The sequence below is a fragment of the Hypomesus transpacificus genome, chromosome 19 (assembly GCF_021917145.1).
Source record: "Hypomesus transpacificus isolate Combined female chromosome 19, fHypTra1, whole genome shotgun sequence".
In the NCBI taxonomy this organism is placed as follows: Eukaryota; Metazoa; Chordata; class Actinopteri; order Osmeriformes; family Osmeridae; genus Hypomesus; species Hypomesus transpacificus.
The window spans coordinates 2,273,203-2,295,181 of NC_061078.1; the positions used below are offsets into that span (position 1 = coordinate 2,273,203).

The 21,979-nt window shown below is 46.3% G+C and overlaps 1 protein-coding gene across 1 annotated transcript in view; it reads left to right on the top strand.

Annotated features, from left to right (window-relative positions):
* Window positions 1-12,302, top strand: part of LOC124481997 (protein unc-13 homolog C-like) — a 74,306-nt gene extending 62,004 nt beyond the window's left edge. The window contains exon 24 of the mRNA XM_047042320.1: window positions 12,255-12,302. Coding sequence (XP_046898276.1) covers window positions 12,255-12,302 — 48 coding nt within the window. The remainder of the gene's footprint in view (window positions 1-12,254) is intronic.
* Window positions 12,303-21,979: the final 9,677 nt, after the last annotated feature.

Here is a 21,979-nt window from a genome sequence, read left to right on the forward strand (position 1 = left end):
GAGAGAGCTAGCTTCGGAAATGGAGAGAACAAGAGGAGAGAAGGGGGAGGAGAGAAGATGGAGGAAAGGTCACATCAGGAAAGCCTGCGACGAAACGCAGCGCAAACACCTGACCAGAGCCCTGTAGAATAGGAACAACGTCACGCTCCATCGCCCTGAGCTCTGCAGTCGGCTCTCTGTGAAGCTACGGCACAGCCTGCAACCAACTGGCTGGATTCACAGCAAACGAATCATCAAGAGACGGCACGTCGCAGAAAGCACCACAGAAACAAATGTGACTTCGACCCGGGGGGTCAGTGGTTTGTGGTGAAGACCAAAAATCCAATAATGGCTGACCTCTTAGCACAACAACCTCCATAGAGAGGTTTCATTAGCAGAAGGAGATAAGAAAAGGGCCTGTTGAATGAGTTTAGCAGCATTCTGTGTTAACCTATGCAGCCGGGAATTTGACCTTCTTCTTCTTGTCTCTGGTTAAAGACAGGGAGGGGCCTGCAGTCACGTAGCTGAAAAGGTGTCGTCTGTGAGTGCTGTGAGGCAACTGTCACTGAAGCAAACAAGCTGAGAATGTACTGTGGAGACCGACCAATCAGCAACATCACATATCACCACAACCTCACACACACACAGAGACCGGGAACACACACGTTTATAGTTCAGACACACACACACACACACACACACACACACTGGAGGTGCGCTGTGTTCTCGCAACGAGGCAGAGGATTAATTAAGTTAATGGGAGATGGAATGATTTTCTTGATTAAATGAGAACCAACCTGTTGGAGAAATGAAATTATCCTAACACAACCCCACAGCCATCCTGCCTAGAAGCAGAGTGATGCCCTGGAAGCCATAGGCACACCCGGACACACTGACGCGTGTGACACACTGACGCGTGTGACACACACACACACACACACACCAAGCTCAGCAGCGTGAACACATGCACTGAAAGCAACACATGCCTGCCTTGCACACAGACTACACACCGACTTTAAAGCTCTTCACAGGCATTGTGTGTGTGTGTGCGCGTGTTAACATCCAACATGCGGTCCGAGAGACAGCACCACCACGTTGTGCGTTTCTCCAGTGTTGTGGGAGCAGCTTGAACAGGAACAGCAGCTCGCTCACCCCAGCTCACCTCCTCAGATCCTCGCTCTCCCTGCTCTCCTCTCTCCCATTCAAACTAATTAGGTCTCGTTAAGTCATTAAAGCATTAGCAGCCATTCCCCCCCCACCCCCCCATCTCCGCCAGCGGTTTGGCTTGGCTGATGGACTTGTCTGTAGCGATCCATGCAGTGGGCAGAGAGCAGCCTGGAAGCAGGTGTGAAGGAGAGGTGAGTCACGGCCCACAGGGGCAAGCTGCCCTCGGAAAGACGCACACGCCCGCTTAGGATCTCATGCGCTCCCTCCATCTTTCCCCCTCCCTCCCCCTCTCCCCCTCTCTCCCTCTCTCCCCCCCTCCCCCTCCCCCTCCCCCTCTCTCCCCCCTCCCCCCTCCCCCCCCTCCCTCCCCCTCCCCCTCCCCCTCCCTCCCCTCACACTCCTGTTTTATCCAAAGCGACTTCCAAGAGAGAGTTTTACGAAAGTGCCTAAGTCACTGATCATAACAACGAGATAGCCCCAAACACTGTGGGTTTAGAGACACAGTCACACATACTCCATTCCACTCCCCCCCATTTTTACCCCTTACACACCTATGAGAACATGTAAACCCAGTGGGTCCAGTGTGGGAGGGGGTCAGGGAGGGGCTGGGCATTCGAGTTGGTAGAGGCTCCGCACTGCCCCCTCCGCACTGCCCCCACCGCACTGCCCCCTTCGCACTGCCCCCTCCGCACTGCCCCCTCCGCACTGCCCCCTCCACACTGCCCCCCTCCGCACTGCCCCCTCCACACTGCCCCCTCCACACTGCCCCCTCAACACTGCCCCCTCCACACTGCCCCCCTCCACACAAACACAAACACACACACCTAAATCCTAGTGCGTAACTGAGACGTGTAGCCTAAAAATAACAACTCCTCATAGTACAGTGCAGTCCAGATTTACATTTAGTCATTTAGCAGACGCTCTTATCCAGAGCGACTTACAGTAAGTACAGGGACATTCCCCCGAGGCAAGTAGGGTGAAGCGCCTTGCCCAAGGACACAACATCATTTGTCACGAACCGGCAACCTTCTGATTACTAGCCCGATTCCCTAACCGCTCAGCCACCAGACACACCCCCCGTGAGATATAGATTTTTTCCTGCAACAAAACTTAAGGTTGTGTGTTAAAAACGACACACACACACACAATAATAATATACTCAAATATAAACGACCGTCCTCGATATTCCACATATTGCGTAAGTCAAGTCAACATCTTCTGGTAGCTACCATTTCCGGTTCTGGTCTCTAACTTACCGGAAGTTTTACACCTGGCCTGTTGTTTCCTGGAAATATGCATCACTGTCTGTGCATATCTATAGAGCCAATTGGGATACATTAGTAAATTAGGCTACACAAGACGCATTAGCTGTTAAACAGGGCAACATCTAGAATTAGTACAGTGCCCTCCAAAAGTATTGGAACAGTGAGGCCAATTCCTTTATTTTTGCTGTAGACTGAAAACATTTGGGCTTGACATCAAACGATGAATGTGAAACCAGAGATCAACGTTTCAGCTTTTATTTCCAGGTATTTACATCAGGATCTGATGCACAAATTAGAAAATATCACCTTTTTGTTCAAACCCACCCATTTGTCACGTGAGCAAAAGTATTGGAACATATGACTGACAGGTGTGTTTTGTTGCCCAGGTGTGTCCTATTACATACATTATTCAATCAATAAATACCACTGAATGTCTACACTCAGGTTCAGATTGGGTAAGATAGGTTTTGTCTATGCAGACTGTATTCAGAGGTGAAAACAACATGAAAACCGGAGCGCTGTCTTTGGGTGAAAAACAAGCAATTCTGAGTCTTAGAGAAGATGGAAAATCAATCAGAGCCATTGCAGAAACATTGGCCATAGCCAGTACAACCATTTGGAATGTCCTGAAGAAGAAGAAAACTACTGGTGTACTAAGTAACAGACGTCGAACAGGTAGACCAAGGAAAACATCAGCAGTTGATGACAGAAACATTGTGAGAGCTGTAAAGAAAGACCCTAAAACAACTGTTAGTGAGATCAGCAACAACCTCCAGATGGCAGGAGTGAAGGTATCACTATCTACTGTTCGCAGAAGACTTCATGAACAAAAGTACAAGGGCTACACCAGAAGATGCAAACCACTCATTAGCAAGAAGAATAGGAAGGCCAGGCTGGAATTTGCCAAAAAGTACAGAGATGAACCTCAAAAATTCTGGGACAAAGTTTTATGGACTGATGAGACAAAGATTAACTTTTACCAAAGTGATGGAAAGGCTAAAGTTTGGAGAAAGAAAGGAACTGCTCATGATCCCAAACACACAAGCTCATCTGTGAAACACGGTGGAGGTAATGTCATGGCTTGGGCTTGCATGGCTTCTTCTAGGACGGGCTCATTAATCTTCATTGAGGATGTAACACATGATGGCAGCAGCAAAATGAACTCGGAAGTCTACAGAAACATTTTGTCTGCCAATTTAAGGAAAGATGCAACCAAACTGATTGGCAGAGCCTTCATCATGCAGCAAGATAACGACCCAAAACACACTGCCAAAACAACAAAGGAGTTCATCAGGGGCAAGAAATGGAAGGTATTAGACTGGCCAAGTCAATCTCCAGACTTAAACCCTATAGAGCATGCATTTTACCTGCTTAAGAGGAGACTGAAGGGAGGAACCCCACAAAACAAACAACAACTGAAAGAGGCTACAGTGAAAGCCTGGGAAAGCATCAAAAAGGAAGAATGCAAAAGTTTGGTGACGTCAATGGGTCACAGACTTGCTGCAGTTATTGAAAGCAAAGGATTTGCAACTAAATATTAAGTCTTATTCACTTAAATATGTTTTAAGTATATCTGTTCCAATACTTTTGCTCACATGACAAATGGGTGGATTCAAACAAAATGTGATATTTTCTTAGTTGTGCATCAGATCCTGATGTAAATACCTGGAAATAAAAGCTGAAACGTTGATCTCTGGTCTCACGTTCATTATTTGATGTCAAGCCCAAATGTTTTCAGTCTACAGCAAAAATAAAGGAATTCGCCTCACTGTTCCAATACTTTTGGAGGGCACTGTATGTACATCTGACGAACGATTGAGCAATAAAACATCTGAAAACCATACATCCCCATACATCTATACTTTAAAGCCTGTACCTAACAAACAAACAACAACAAGAATGGTACCTTATGCTGATGGAGAGTAGGTGGCCTACACTAACAAACATGAGCGATGATAAATCACATCAGCTCAAACTAGCAACACCTGAAAACATCACGCTGATGGGGAAACACCTGAAAACATCACGCTGATGGGGAAACACCTGAAAACATCACGCTGATGGGGAAACACCTGAAAACATCACGCTGATGGGGAAACACCTGAAAACATCACGCTGATGGGGAAACACCTGAAAACATCACGCTGATGGGGAAACACCTGAAAACATCACGCTGATGGGGAAACGGGAAACTGCAGCTGGCCCCCTTAACCGGGATACACTGTCTGTCTACGGAGGAACATGGCTACCTTCACAAGCACACAGAGGGATCCAGGGGTTAGGAGGGAGTGTGTGTGTGTGTGTGTGTGTGTGTGTGTGTGTGTGTGTGTGTGTGTGGGGGGGGGGGTTACTATTCATGCAAGCGAGAAATGGAAGATGAGAGAGAGTGGTAAGTAAGAGGCCGGCATGTCGTGCACATCTACAAAACACACTCTCTAACCATCGATGGTTCAGTTGCCAGACACGCATGCACACAAACACACTGCACATAATGTGAGTCTACTGAGGGCTGATAGCTGTATGCATCAAGTTCTGACAGATAGCAGCATATTCCAGCTGGAGTGTGAGTGAGTGTGTGCTCTCTGTGTGTGTGTGTGTGTGTGTGTGTGTGTGTGTGTGTGTGTGTGTGTGTGTGTGTGTGTGTGTGTGTGTGTGTGTGTGTGTGCGTGCACACGTGTACTCTCCTACTCATTACAAATGCAGTTTGTATGTTGACTGTGTTTGAGGAAGGAGCTGTTCATGTCAGTGATATTTATGATACTTGCAGGATTTTGATCATCCATATGCAAACCCTGCAGCTAAGGTGTACGTGTCCAGTCGCCCTTTATAAACTGTGGTGTGCAGGGACTCTCTCTTCACCATACGTCTGTGTGCCGGATGTACAATTACTCTGACATGCTGCCAACTCATTTGGCAGACATGCAAAGACAAACCCAACTCATTTGATGGTCAAAACACAGACCTTCCTAGGCCTTTATCTGAGTAACTGCAGTGCTTGACTAGGCCCCTACTGTTATCTGACCCTTCCATGAGAACAGAGAATAACTGTCTGTAAGTGAAAGGTGCTGAAATGAAGCACACACACACATCCCACTGCAAAAAATGTCATTTTCTTGCCCCTTACCTAATTAATTTTACTAATACACAATGTTTGTCTTTGAAGGTTAATGCCTGTTTAGTTGGTACTGCACTGGCCCAGTGAATTAAGTGGATTCTCAGGAGCAATATCAACATGCGGTAATTCCACCCAGGCAGACAGTGACTCATAAGCAAAGTGGAGACAAGGAAATCGGGCCAGCAGCTGCAGTGTCAGGCGCTAACCATTCCAGCTGTGCTGCCCCCCCTTCCCCCACCCTGCACTCTCACACTCTGGCTGTGTCTACTAACGCGCACGTTACGAAGTACATTGCAATACAGTTCACTGCGAGACAGTGCACTGCAATACAGTGTATTGCAATACAGCGCACTGCAATACAGTGCACTGCAATACAGTTCACTTACATCTGTAGTGCACTCCATCGCTGAGTAGTGCTGGCTCAAATGGAACACTTATGTTAACCACTTGGCGGGAAGTGACGGACTCAAATCTGCTCGCGACAGCCGCCAAACCTGCCAAAATGAATGCGCTTCTCCACCCCAAGTGGAAAAAGCTACCGAAAGGGCTCCTCCTGTTCCGCTATGTAGCCAAGATGGTGCCCGTTTAGGGCGAGTAGTGTCCATCGTTGTACACTGTTTTTTTGGACCGTTTGCAGTGCGCCTTCCGGGTACTTTCAGTGCACTGAATTCTGCTGGTTTTGTGAGTGAAGCGCCCTAAGCACTGAAAGTCAGTGCTCAAAGTGCACAAGTGCGCAGTAGTAGACACAGCCTCTATCTCCCGACTCTGTCTCTCACTCTCTCCAACTCTCACTCTCTCTCTGTCTGTCTGACTCTCTCCAACTCTCACTCTCTCTCTCTCTGACTCTCTCCAACTCTCACTCTCTCTCTCTCTGACTCTCTCCAACTCTCACTTTCTCTCTGACTCTCTCCAACTCTCACTCTCTCTCTGACTCTCTCTGACTCTCTCTGACTCTCTCTGACTCTCTCTGACTCTCTCTGACTCTCTCTGACTCTCACTCTCTCTGCGACTTTTTCTGACTCTCCCTCTCTCTCTGACTCTCTGGCCAACCGAGGCCAACAGTTCACAAAACACTCACTACAGGAAGGTGATCTAAGGCCCACATATAGAGAAGTGGCAAACCAAAGTACCACAACTCTGCCTAGGAGACTCCACCAGCACACAGCCACACTATAATCAACAGGCTAGCAGACCAGTGGTGGGCTGATGTACTGACTTCTCTATGGCAAAAACAAGCCTACATAAACAATAGAGATTGAGAGAGATAGAGAGAGAGAGTGAGCGAGAGTGAGATAGAGAGAGAGAGATTCCCCCGCCAGTCCATGCCTGCCGCTCTATGTACAGTACTCATTCATGCACATCCTGGCCTGCTCCAATCCCGGCCCTGTGTTCTTACAGGCTTTAACAAAAGGGCCTCCCAGCAGCATGGGGTTGGGGGGGGGGGGGGGGGGGGGGGGTTGGGGGGGGGGGGGCTCTGCACGACCGAATCAAGCAGCGGGGCCACATCAATGGGTCAACAAGGCTAGCAACAAAACTAACATGAGAGGCTGCATGAGGGGGAAGCCCAAAAGCTAGAGGGCTGGGCGGGGGGGGGGGGCGGGGGGGGGGGGGGGGGGCTAGGCACAAGGACACAGACTAGAAACAACAGGAGCGCTATCCCAACACTGTTTTACAACTGATGATCTTGTCTGGGCAACACTGACAGTGCCATAGCTTGGGACTGCCGTGTGAATGTTGCTGGAGAGACTTCTCTCAGAACCTAGTTGTTTGACCTGGTGGGAATCAATTCATTAGTTTGTTTGACCTTTGCAGAGTCCTTCTGAAGCGTGGGAAGGCATTGCTATACATTGTGTGCAGCAGATTTCCTGGAGCCCTATTCATGATGAACCCATGGCATCTGAGGTTAAAAGGTTTCTTAGAGACAGAGAGAGAGGGACAGAGAGACAGAAAGAGAGACATGTACAGAGAGAGACAGAGACAGAGAGAGAGACAGAAAGAGACAGAGAGAGAGACAGAAAGAGACAGAGAGAGAGACAGAAAGAGACAGAGAGAGAGACAGAAAGAGACAGAGAGAGAGACAGAAAGAGACAGAGAGAGAGACAGAGAGAGACAGAGATAGAGACAGGTTCAGAGAGAGACAGAGAGAGAGACAGAAAGAGACAGAGAGAGAGACAGAAAGAGACAGAGAGAGAGACAGAGAGAGACAGAGATAGAGACAGGTTCAGAGAGAGACAGAGAGAGAGACAGAGACAGAGAGAGACAGAAAGAGACAGAGAGAAACAGGCTGTGTTTTTGGCTGCCTGCTCCTTGCCCACTAGCTCTGAGTTCACTCCTCTAAATGAAGCAGCAGACCCTCAAACTGCACCCCACCCTCACCCCCACCCCCGGACGCTCCCCGGATGCCCTCCCCAGCACTGGCCCCCATGCAACTCTTCCTTGGTCATGTGACTGAGCGGACAGCAGTGCGGAATGGAAGGAATGTGATCGCATGACTGTTTACCCAACGAGCGCCGTGAGGAAGAGACCCTGCTTCTCACTCACACACACACAGTGCATACATTCCCTCGCTAAAATACTCACTGTTCCCCAATACACAAATACATAAAGCTTTGAGCATTCGAACATATAGTTGCACTGGGGCACACCGTACTGGCCAAACGATCATTCACACTTCTGTACCAATCTACCCCCAGTTTAGACCAAATCATCCACTGAGGAAGAAATGTATCCCTTAGACCCTCAGGTGTGCTTTCTCTCCTAATGTTCCGTTTGTGAACCATCACATACTCAACATACACACACACGGTCTGTGCACACTATTAGAAGTGGGTGGTGTACATCTACTGGTTCTGCTGGATCACCACGGTGATCCCCAGGTCATCTGACTAAGCTCATCAATCTTATCAGGCAGCATATTGATCCAGCTCCACTTTCACGGGGTGCCATCAGAACAGGGACTGGGGGAGGAACTTCAAAAGAAAAGTCTGTTTTTCCCGCACCGGTCTAATCGGCACTCAGATCAAAGCATGTTTCACTTCAGGTGGTTTCAAAGTGGTTTATCTCCTGGAGAGATGTGGGATAAGGTATAAGTAATGAGTTTCTGTATCAGGTTACTTCAATTGGAAATTATTGCCAAGTTTGGTCAACTGCTCCCTCAAGACGAATTCTCAAACCAGTAATATATGTCACAAATCTATTAAGAAGCAACAACCAAAAAGCATAACAATTACAAAATAAAAAGAATGAAACAATATTCAATATTGTAAAATATGTGGCAAAAGACGCGTGGTCAAAATTACGACTCAATATTACTATTTTCTGTCCTGTATCTGACATTCTGGCGCCATTAGAGCCTTTATGAACAGATGCATATTCTGTATGCAAACCTTCTGAGAAACATTTACGGACAGCCATATCTGTATGTAGAGTAAACGTACTGTATATACATAAGAGAGAGATGTATATGGAAAGAAAAACGAATTACATTCTTGTACCACATATTTTCCACATGCGAATGTAATCGATAAACCTTTTCATGAAGTTCTATTGCCTTTGCAGACAATAACCCAGAGAATAACCCTGCAGTGTTCTGAGGCCAGTCTTATTGAATGAGAATGAGATCTGTGCTTTGGTCGATGGCTGGTAGAGCTTACAAGAGCTTTAGACCAGACAACATCTCTCCAATGCTGCTTCTAGCTCTATCCACTGGAACATCTACACACGAACAACCATACTAAGCCAGGAACTTTCACAAGATACAACAGAGACCCCAAATCTAACATACCAAAAGTCGAATTGCGTAATATAAGGTATTGTTTTTGAAATTGTGTTTTTGACGGACACAATTACAGTCCACTTGGGTTCATAAATAGAAATACAGTTGACAGCCACCCTAACCAAAAATATACTTATGATGAACTGATTGCCGGAACTGGAAATATATATATATTTGATTTTTTCTGAACTTCCAGAAATCTCTGTTCCTGATGATCCTCGGTGATAAACCCCTCCCAAAGATCTCCCACTATGGCAAACCCATACATTACTACTAAAACCAAGACATTTGATCAACAGACACCAAAGACAAGAGCTGAGTAGTAAAAATGAAGCACTTCCTGTCTTCTAGGGCCCCGGACCTCTCTATTGGTAGACTGTCTTTTTACAAGCCTCCTGGGACTGGGATTGGTCCACACACACACTCAGGGTTATGAATAGGCACACACAGCCAGCCATACAAATCAACATCTTCGCTAGACAAAGATACCCATATCAAATTCAGCCAAGTGGGCCTCTTTAAATAATATGCATCCTCATTTAGCTTAGGCTCTCCAGAGAGATCAGGATGCAATCACACAAACAGAGGGACAAACACAGCCCCTCTCCTACACACTCCCAAACTCCTATTTGAATCCAAGCTGAAACAAAATTGGGAATATGCACAAAATAAGTGAAGTAAAACTGAGATTATTAGAGGATTTTGTGTGACAAAATTAAAGCAATGCTAATGACTTAAGCCAAGAGCATAGTCACTTATGATAAAACATTTACATAATAGAACTGTTTAAGGGGCCGCTCATTATGGACAAAGAAATGCAATTATGTTTATGAAGTCATTAAGCAAGACGTGTTCACAATTATGTTCTAGGCCGGAAGGCAGACAGAGTGAATTCTTGATCCAGCTGCAGGGTCAGAGGCTGGAATGAAGCTAGAGTCAGGTGAGGTTGATGGGGGAAGTAGGAGAGGCTGAGGACACAGGTAGTCAGGTGAGGTAGGGGAGGCTGAGGACACAGGTAGAGTCAGGTGAGGTAGGGGTGGCTGAAGATGGAAAGTGGGTCAGGTGAGGTTGAGGAAAGTGGCAAGGCCAGGTGAACTAGTAGGTACTGGTGGGGAAGGAAAGGTGAGGTTGGGTAGGGTTAGTATTAGTAAAACTATTGTTGCATTTATTAACAGATCAGAAAGTAAAGTTTGCGTTGGTAGTGTTTGTGTCCATATGATGAGCTGGGACAGACACTGAATCAGTGATGAAAGCAGAGAGCTGGGACAGACACTGAATCAGTGATGAAAGCAGAGAGCTGGAACAGACACTGAATCAGTGGAGCATTTGACAGACGTTAAAATGATGAAGAGGGGGAAGTTGACACAGGGGTCAGAGACGGTGGAGGCGGGAGAGCAATGAGGCGAGTCAGGATGATGAGGCAGAAGGTGAACGGTTGGGACCACGGGGGAAATCAGTGGTGTCATCGTTTAACTGAAGAAGTGATGAAGCCCCTGCCCTCAAAGCCCCCTCAGGAGATGGGAGGCATGACAACCACTGGGGAAACCGTCTGACACCCTGAGTGCCGTAACTACGGTCTCATTTGGTCGTTTCTTCCATTTAGAAGCTTTACGTAAAAACAATGTGTCGTGGTGAACTTGAATGGTGGGGATCTAAGCGTGTTCAGTGGATGTTTTACCTTCTGTTCATCCTCCAAGAGAGGGGTGCATGTGTAAACACCCACAGACACCCGCGCCCTCTCCCACGATTCATTTGTTCGTGATGAGTTCAGTGGAGTTGACATATTTTCATTTGATCTTCTAAATGGAAAAAAACAAGCTCTTTGTTTGTGGATCTGATGTAGCGACGCCCCTTGCCCCCAAACCCTCCCCATCGGCTCCCCCGTCAATTCATCCCAGTCCACCCGCCCCCCCGCCCCCCCCATCCCGACAGCAACCTTCGTTCTCCAGCTCCAGTTCCCACAATAACCCCCAGCAACAACACCCACAACATTCCTCTTCCTCTCTCTACAGACCTGACCTAACACACACACACACACTGTAGCATTTCACTATAGACCAACACTCCAGGGCAGCCCCCCTCCACCCACACACACACACACACACACACACACACAAACACACACAAACACACACAAACACATGCGCCCACAACAGGGGATCAAAAGCATAGTCCCTCATGATAACATCTTATTATTTAATGACAAACATTATGACAACATTGATTCTTGGAAGTCCCTTTGGATAAAAAAGCGTCTGCTAAATGCGTAAATGTAAATGATTCAAAATAACAGTGTCAACATTACTAGCCGTGGATGAACAACCTTGTGAATGAGTAATTCACCTGTTGTTCTTTGAACGTCACGTAAAATTGAATACCTGCTGAGGTCCAGTTTGAATGGATCAGAAAGGGGAATTTTCTCAAGAAATCAGGGTGTCCCACATGTGTGACAGTACAAATATGAGAATTAGTCAATGAATCAAACAGGTGTTCTTAATGTGATAGGCCTACAGCCTACCTCTTCTGGACAACACTGTGGAAACAAGGCAATCCCTTAGCAGCCATCAAGAGCTGTATGAAGTTTGTTTCTAGCAAGCATTTAGGCAACTCACGTGACCTTTAATTATAAGAACAACACATAATAGGGTGTTTCACACGTTTCCCGTTCTACTTTGTGGAGGACTTTGTTAAAGTAGCTATATTGTTCATGCAAATCTTAAAATAATAATAATAGAAAATCATTCAGTCATCTCTCAGCATCTGAATTCAAAAAACGAAAGCAGTTGCTTTTTCTGGGTACAGTACGTCACTACGACACAATGTTACAACTGCATACTAGTAGACGTATCTCTACGTCTGAGCTTCTGCACTGCCCTCTTTGTCATGTAAATGCTGCGGGTAGTCTCTCGATATCTGCTCTACTCGTTTCTCGTGTCCTCTCCCTCACCGCCAGTCGGCTGAGTGGATCGGCTGCTCTCAAGTCACCCTGCCTCGCCTCTGAATCTGAGGCCACCGCAATGCAATCATAATCTGTGAGCTGGTACGACCATTTCACTGGACAAACTGCACACATCCGCCCTTGTCCTAACAGCGTAAGGCACATGGTCGGCACAACTATAGAAACAGCACCAAAAACTAAAACATAGCCCACAGCTAAATACGCTGGGGCACATTTGAGAGGCTACATATTGATCAATTCGAGAGCCAGAAAGACAGCCTTTACAAGTCTGGCATGTGGTAAAGAACACAGGCACAACTTCAATTTATGAATGCATTAAGTGTTCGATTACACCAGACAACGAACTAGGCTACCTCTATACAGAATGATACCAAGAATGCTTTGGTCATTTTTCGTTTTAAATTCTGCATTAGCCAGATGTTAACTGTTACAACTAATCATGTTTAGCAGCCTAAAATCCAGTTTGGGCATATTACCCCTTCCTCTCAAATGCTTCCCCCGTTCCCACCAAGCTTCCTACGACTGCCTTGATCTGAACTCCAGCGGCATTAATTCCATCAAAGAACTCGTGCCGCCGCTGAAACATCAGAGCGAAATGTGCCTATAATGCTAACATTGTTGCTTATGTGCAACTTTGAAGCGGCCGGTCAAGTGTCCACAGAAAGCAATGCGCCTAGCCAAACATTCACAAAAGTAAGGGTGTTGAACAGTCATTCAAAACCTCTGTTGGATACAACCTGACTCATAATGAACACTTAAAAAATGTAGCCTACTGCAACGAAGCAAGGTGCAAATTTGCTCACTATAATTCTGTTATCGTAACGTTGATAGCTCAACCTACCAGCTGTTTTGACCGACATAGATAAGGAAGTACAGATATGTACCTAACTTGAAAAGCATGTGTTGTTCAGTTGATATTATTAAAGGGTATTAGCCTACCTTGCACGGATGGACCACAGAACCCCAGCGAAAGTAGACAGAAAAACCAGATACTCTCAACCGCCATGTAGAGCCTTTGATTTCCAGCAGAGGGGTAAGCAGCGTGAGGGTCTATACAACCAGCTATACCGTTACAGCGACATGCGTACCTATAAATCGGCTCTAGTGTTCTCTAGTCTGCTTATTTGTTGTTGTAAATCCCTTTGGCGTAGTCCCCTGCGTTTTTAATAACAGGGTAGCATTAATCGGGGTAGAGCCGTCGTGTATCGCGGCGCTTCATCGCCATGTTGTGAGCGAATGTTAAGTGTGTGTGTTGGCTGCTGTTCCTCACATACACATACACGCACGCATGGACGCATGCACAGACTCACATTCCCCCCCCAACACTCTGGCAAGTCCCGCTTTAGGAGACTACTGGAGTTGCCTGAAACGCAGCCAATTATTTTAACACACCCCCTTCTTAGTTGCTCATGTTTGCTCCTGACCGCAATGTTACCCTGCGCTTCCTCTTACATCTTTCATCTAGCCCCTGTTACCTTTTAGGAAATCCAACTAATCGTAATGTATTGTGTTTGTACATAATTTATAACGTAAACACAGATTTCCAATGCAGGTCCACACAACTATTGGCCCAATACACCTGTTGTTAAACCACAAATGTTAAAAGTGAGTTACAAACTACTTTTCCATGGTGTCACTCACATGCTACAGTCAGAGAAACCAAACCAAAATCCAGAGAAGTTATCAAAAGAACCACTTATTCTAATTTCATCTTGCCCTCCGGGCTTGACTCCATACACATAGCTGTGTGTGCCAGCGAGGGTCACAGGGCAGTGTGGGGAATCAGCGGTGGCACATGTGTTCCCAGCAGGATAAGAGAGCACTCCGGTCCTGTTCCTCGCTTGCACCATGTGCTCTTTTGGGACTTGCTGGGTTTCACATCTAAACAGCCAGCAGGTGCCAGTTGGAGCCAGGCCCTCTCTCAGCAGACAAAGACACGCTGTGCACCCCCAGCATCGCATGTGCCACTTCCCCGTCCGCCATGCTTGGATACACAGAGAGGGGATGGTGGGGATGAGGTGGAGGGATGCATTTGTAGACACACACCCTCACGACTCGGACTCAGACCAAGTTCAGAGTTTTTTTGGTCGTCAAAACCAGCTCTCGGTAAAACCTGATTGACTGATTGTGGTGAACATAAGCACTTAAGAAATCCCAGATTTCCCCCACACACAAGTTCTTGGATTTGTACGCTTGTGTGTGTATGAATGTGTGTTCATGTGTGTGTGGATATGTATGGATAATCTGATGGCGGCGGTTACCCCGGCAGCTTTTGAGATGATTTCAATGTTGTGAGCTGCAGCAATACAAGCTTAATGATGCAAATCTTAGGAGAGCAGAATGAATTGACTCTTCCATGTTTACATAGGGGGATGAGACGAGGATCACAGTGCTGAGTCGAACCTGGGCTTTTCTGATCTTCATTATGGAGGTCATCTAACTCTCCCCCCAAACACCGGACAAAGAGTCCCACAGAATAACAGGAGTTCCCCATCTAGGACGCGTAACCATCCAGAAACATGGCTGGCTGGCTGGCCATGCACGCGGTGGTCAGATGGTAACCATTCTCAGATATGTGGCAATGTGTTTCTGTGTTGGTCTCTCATTACCACATGAAAGACGTTTCGAACACAGGATAACAGAAGATGCGTTCCGGGAATTACAGCTGCTGTTTCAACACGAGGCTTCCTCTCTCCTCGCTGCAAAAACAAAGCAGAGAGAAAACGCCAAGAGAGCCCAAGATAGAAACAAGATTTTTGCAGACAAAATTATTTACACATGAGGTTCTTCCCAATGAAGATAATTAACATAGTAAAGTTGTCAGGCTTGAGTCAAACAGAGAGGAGGTTTAGCAACTTCTCTCAGGATAAACGTTGATCTTTTTCTTCTGTTCAAATGCCATTTTATTCCCTCTAGCCTTTTTAAACATAATTGTTAGAGCAAAACATGGAGGTAGGCGGCATTTCCATGCTACGTGTGAAGAGGAAAGGAACATCGATTGTTATGCCTGTGTACTGTAGAGTTTCTGTCTGCACATCTCTAATAGCTTTGGTTGGGTTATCTACTTTGGAAATGCCAATTACGTTCTTGAAGTCAACCGTTCCCTTTTCATGTACCACATCTCTCTACCCACTGCATGTTGCCTCTGTCCTTGACTCTGTGTTAGAGAGTCACAGTCTGGAAGTGTGTTTGTGTTTGTTTATGCTGACTCCTGTAGCCTTCATAGTGGCTGCGATTCATGGCCAAGGTCAGCCCATGGCTTTGTCTGACAGCTAAAGCTGTTCTTGATAGAAAGGTAATGATACACCCCATACCGGAATGCTGTTGAAAGAAGGGTAAGAAAATACCCCACACTGACAGACCAGCTGGACATCGCCCCCTGCTGTGAGAGCTGAGAAGGAACACAAGGGAACAAACACTCGTGATTTAGAACATCGATAAAACACTGCTGCAGAGTGCGAAAAGCAAACACCTCGACAACGTTTCACGTTCCGTAGGAATTGAGAAAATAAGTGCAAAAAAAAATAAGTCAAGATATCTTTGTTGTGATATAATTTCAGACAGAATACAGGATTTAAGATGCCCAAAAATGTTTTTTTATTGTTGTAATTATCCAAGACATATACCACCCCGTTATCCAGCTGCCTTCAATAAACACATTCAGGATGGTTTTGGGAGCAAACGGTCAAGTTCATGGTCCATGTTTGCATTTGCAAATGAAGTCTGTGTATGGTTGCCCCTCCTGTGTGTCATCCCATCCGCCTCCACTGGAGGAGTGGCATTTACATGCTTGGGGTGGAGGAAAGGGTCTCCATAGAAACCAAGACAAGTGTGGCACATTGGCTTAGAGGGTGACTGGGCAAATGGGTTCACTTTGGTGAAACAATGGGACGGGGGTTCTCTGGTTTAGTGGCTGGGTCTGTTGCTCCAGGGGCAGCATGCAGGGCGGGGGGGGGGGGGGGGGGGGCGGAAAGGCGCATTACAAGTTTGACAAAGAAAACCTGCTCCTTTCCTCACCTTTATCGCAAATGCACGCGTACACACACACGCACACACACACACGTGTGTTTCCGTTGTGTGACATTGGGTTTCCGTCAAGCATAGTGTGTGCATGTGTGTGTGAAAGAAAGAGAGAGCAGGAGTGCGTGTGTGTGTGTGTGTGGGTGGGTGGGGGGGGTGATGATGTAATGACTCAATGCCTCATTATTCTCAGCACATTCTGAATTATGATCTCATGGGCACAAATGCACAGAATCCCTAACAATCTATCTTGTCTGAGGGGAGATGAGCGGGAGGGAGGAGAGCACACCAAATCACACGCCCAGTGATTGGATGCCGTCTCTTTCCTCAGTCTACTTTTGGTCATGTTAGAGTACCTGACAGACTACCCCTCTGCCTCCGTCCATCCATCCGTCCGCCTATCCATCTGTCCATTGGTCTCACTCACCTCTCTCTCTCTCTCTCTCTCTCTCTCTCTCTCTCTCTCTCTCTCTCTCTCTCCTTGAGGACTTGAAGAAAGACAACCTGTTCATCTCCTCGTCTCCCAATTCTGAGCTTGTTCCGACGGGCACGAATCAAGCAATAAACAGGAAGAACTAGTAGCTGCGTTGCTGACTCTGCCACCCTAATCTGCTCTGAGAGGGTGTACTGGTGTGTTAGAGCAGGGGACCTGGGTGGGCAGAGTCTCCTTTCAACAGAGACTAGGAGTGGCTCTTGTCCTAATTAGCTTAAAAGCAGAGTCTCCGTTGCTGTGAAAAGACAGGGCTTCCAACGCTCTGCTAACGCGTCGTCTCAAGTGTTCCGTCAACGGAGGCCTTGTTCCGTGGTGAGTACAGGACCCAGCCCACTCTTATCTGTGTTTGGGCTCCTCTATTGAACGTGCCTGTCATCAGACTTAACAGGCAGTGTGCAGAGCCTGGAACAGCCTCAGACCTGCTGCTGAATATTCATGGAGAAATGGGAACCAGGATGGAAGAGGAGAACAGAAGAAATAAGGATTGAAGACTATGATGGAACATTTCAAAGACATTCCCATTTCCATCATAGAGAGGTTGTCATTGGCCTTCATGTTGTACATGCTGTACAATAAGTGGAACTGAGATTATCTCTGTTCATTTAGTGGAGGAAGAGCGACAAGAAAGTTCTGTGAAAGAGGGGCTGACTTTCAGTCTGCCCCCCACTGTCATGTCCCTGGGCTGCCCCAGCATGTTCTGTCTGTCTGATCTTTGTCTGTCAGTCCCATGTGTTCTCAGTTGCAGGCTCCAGCATTCCTGTCCACACACTCCATCTCCCTGTTAACCACTCACACCTGCGGTTCATCTCCAATCAACTCGGCAGCATATTAACACCGGTTCCACATCAACTCATAGCCAATGTCGCTATTAGCTTACGTTAGTCGGCTCCTGTCTGCTTTACCGTAGTAAGTGAGATCATTTGATTCTCGTCAGGAACCTTGTTCACTCTGTCTGTTTTAGACCAGTTCTGACCAGTCTTGTCCGTCCAGCATCCCCCCGGATTCCCCACCACCCCCTGCCAATTCTCCTTCAAAATAATAAACCGTTGACCGATTCCCGTGTTCTGAGTCTTGCGTTTGGGCCTGCTGCCAGCCAGCCAGCCAGCCTGCCAGCCCCTGTGATACCCACAGAGGCCTGTCTGAAAGGATTTTGAAGCGTTCAAACACTAGAACTTGGTGAACAGTCTGAGACAGAATTGATTCACTCATCATAGCACAAATTCTGGTGCATCTGAGCGATCCAAATTACAATTTAATATAAGCATCCTCTGCAGCCTTTTGAAGTGTCGATGGTGTCTCCTCAGGGTATCCAAGTTGATCCTCTGCCAGGGCTGTGATGGATAGACAGATCTACAGCCAGGAGGACTAACACACAGAGCAGAGAGTCAGAATGTTGGAGATTCCTCCGTAAACAAACATTTCACTATTTTATTTAGCTTTATCACATTATCTTTATTGCACCACTGCAAGAGATGTGAAATATGACTTCAGTTTCTGATTTTGTGTCCTGATGCTTGACTAACGTTCGGCCCTGCTCCCCTTCCCTGGCTGCATCCTCTAATCCAGGGGTGTCGAACTCCGGTCCTCGAGGGCCGCTGTCCTGCATGTTTTAGATGTTTCCCTGCTCCAACACACCTGATTCAATTAAAAGGGTTGTTATAACGACCATTCATTCGAATCAGGTGAGCTGGATCAGGGAAACATCTAAAACATGCAGGACAGCGGCCCTCGAGGACCGGAGTTCGACACCCCTGCTCTAATCTAATCAGGCGCGTTCCTTAACGAGAGTTATGAAGCTGTTTCACCGCAGTGTAGAGATGAAAGGAGGGAGGGAGGAGAGGAAGGAGGGAGGGAGTACAAAGGGAAATATGGACATTTGCAGGCGTTCAGCAAGATATCAATAGATGGAGGGGAGCCTGACGGTGTGGAGGAGGCCTGTGCCCAGGGGTGACTCTCAGCACAGATTAGAGGGTGCTGGAGGATGCCAAGTGACAGGGCTGATCCACGCTCACACAGGTGATGCAGGAAGGGACCAGGCAGCTGCCTTACCCACAGATGTGAGCTTTTCATTCCCCGCCGACTCGTTTCTTCGTCTCCTCAGATCCACCCAGCGCTGACCTCCATGGTATTGTCAGGCTGCCGCAGACAGTATCTGGCAGAGCATGATCCACGTACCGTAATGAGTCTGAGAAGAGAACTGTCTGGACAAAAGAGACCGGAGCTCCTTTGGTGAGCGACATGTTAGACATGCTATATTTCAAGGCTTCAGCACTGGCTGTTGTCAGCCAGTCCTGTTAATCTGATAGAAAATATATAAACACTTCAAGGGGAAGGAATAATGTCCTTGTGCTTTTACACACAGGTACTGGAGCTATTTCAGGAGTCTTTGGTGCCAAGTGCATCAAATATTTCCAAAAATGACTTATTTGTATTATGGGTGAGAAAGGGAACATATTGCACAGTATTGCCACTGCAATACAGTACGTTTCCAGTCATGGAGATAAGATTATCCTAAATTGACGGTGACTTTTGACACAATGTCCGTCTCCTCTTAAATCTCTGTGTGTGTGTGTGTGTATGTGTTTGTTTTTCTGTCTTTATCTGTGCAGTATGTTGGATCTGGTAAACAAACAGAGGCTGTGAGGTTCACAAAAGCGACAGGCTGTAAGTATTCATGCATGCTTTTCCAACACCAGGGCCTTCCTGGAGGCTTGTGTGGGTGGGTGTTTTATCTGCACTGTGTGAGAGCCATGCATATGCTCATGCAAACTGCTAGCTATGGCTGCTAGTGGCCTTTGCTCCTTGAGTGTCCAGGCACACATGAAATTAGGCATTAGGAAAAGACTTGTGTTGGTACTGCGCATGTGTTATTTGAAAAGTTAGCTACACCGAAAGAGGAGAGGGGGAGAAAGAGAGCGAGGGAGGGGGGGGGGGGAGAGGGAAAGGGAGAGAGAACAACATGTACCTTGAACAAAGACATTGAAACTTTTAAAACGTCTACCTTGACAGCAACTCTCCAGAGGCCTTATATACAGGATGATTAGTTAGATCAAAGTACAGACTGACCAGTCTTTTCAAAAAACCCTCACCCTATAAGGTCAAGAGTGGCACAGTACCCCCTAGTGGCAAAGACTAGATACTACAGTCATTTTTTCTCTATTGTGGAAACCCCCATTCCCCTCAGCAAGCAACTTTTGGCATCCTTCAGCCAAACTCACTTCAAACAGTCGGCCAACAGCAGTCAGTTTACTACGACTCTTGAGCTATGCAGACGAAAAGCCAAGTGCAAATCAAATTCCAATTTAGCAACTTACCATGCAGTGGATGGAGTAAAAGGTTAATCCTCTTAGCTTTTTAATCTAGGAATCGCCACAGATCTCCACACTCCAATAATGGTGCTTAGACACACACACAGTGAGCTTGAATAGGTGCTCAGGTTTCACCTCGATTCAATTTAGAATTGTTCGGAGCGGTGCCCCTCAGCCTAAGCCCTCACACGATCCCTATTTTGGCTTCTGCTGACTCCAGACGAACAACAATACAACAGTATTGTTGTATCTGTATCTCCAGCTGTATTTCCACCAAACAGGGTTTACTTAGATGAGCACACAGAAAGCCCTGGGAAACAAGTTGGTGTTTTCAGCTAGACGTGGGTCATGTTTCACAGGGGAGGCCAGATTGGACGGGGTAGGGGCTGGTGAGGGTCAGGCAGGATATAAAGGCTGACAACATTTCCCAGTGGCTAAATGTCACGGCCGACCTCAGCACATCCTTGAATGTGATAAACATGGAACCATTGTCCCCGTCTCCCCGGATAACCTTCAGCCCCTCTGCAGTGAAATACAGAAGGCCTAAAGAGTTTCAAGCAGTGGACATATCCAAACACATTGGCCTTCATCTGCTCATCTGTCCTTGCACAAACTTGCACAAAAGGAGTCTGCTAAAAGAATTATTATTATTATTATTAATAATAATAATAATAATAATAATAATAAGTATAACCTTATTTAACCAGGAGAGACCCATTGAATACATGTTAATGTAAACTCCTGTAGATGCAGTGTATGTTTTGGAGTGGGCACTCAGCCCTGCACACATATTTGGATGGAAGCTCACTCACACAACCAGACACAAGCTGTGACAGCCATTGTCTCTCCCATAATTCATTCTGTTTTCACACCCTGGATGCCAAAGCTAAGTGTCCGGAAGAATACTGATGAAGTCTTGAAAGAAAAGCTTGTTTTGTGTTTTGAGTCAAACATGTGGGTTTATCTCTGTAATGGAAAAGATAATGAGTAGACACAATGATGCATAGCAGTCAGCATTACTCATGTGGAAGAATCCTTTGCCGTTCTCATTCTACAAACAAGTTTGTCAAACTGTGGTTCTTCTTTATTGTAATTATCAATGGAAAATATGCATTTGAATTTGTTTGTAATATGAAGAAAGGTCTGATTAAAAACATGCTATTATAAACACTACATTAAAGGAGGATTTGGGGGATTTTTTTTAGGGAAAAACACATGCTGGCTCCAACAATGTGAGTATAACACAAGTTGGCTGGCCATTCACAAAAACAGACAGTAAAAGTACCTAATGGCAAGCTTTTATTAATAACATGACAATAATCAACATGAGAATCAATTTCCATCAAGTTAGTTATCATTGGTGAGTCAAATGCCTTTAAAATAAAGAACTTCTAAGGACTCGAAATGTCGAATTCTGAATAACACACAGCTGCTCTGTATGCTACTGCACAATCCTTTGAAATAAGGCACGATAAGACGACAACACATTCAACACTGCCATCTGCTGACCATACTTCGAACATGCAATTAATTTACAATTTCTAATGGGAGGGAGAACGACAAGAATCGTTGAATTTGAAGACAAGAGTCAAGAGTGAAGGCGGGTTTTGTTCCCCGTAGACTAACCATCAGCAACGTGAAAAATCACAAATAGCCGAACCCCTTAACAATCTTGATCAATAACTACAATTCGCAGAGGCTTTTCTGTTGCACTGGTTGTAAATCTGACTTGTGCAGGCATTTATTTCAGCACCACGGAGAGCGGCCGCTCAGGAAGTAGCAGCAACACAGGGATTGGACTGTAAACACGGATGCTATTATAGCCGGCTTGCCTATTGGTCTAGACCGATGTGACAGCCCATTGGCAGTCGATGATAGGACAACGACGGCGACGTTGA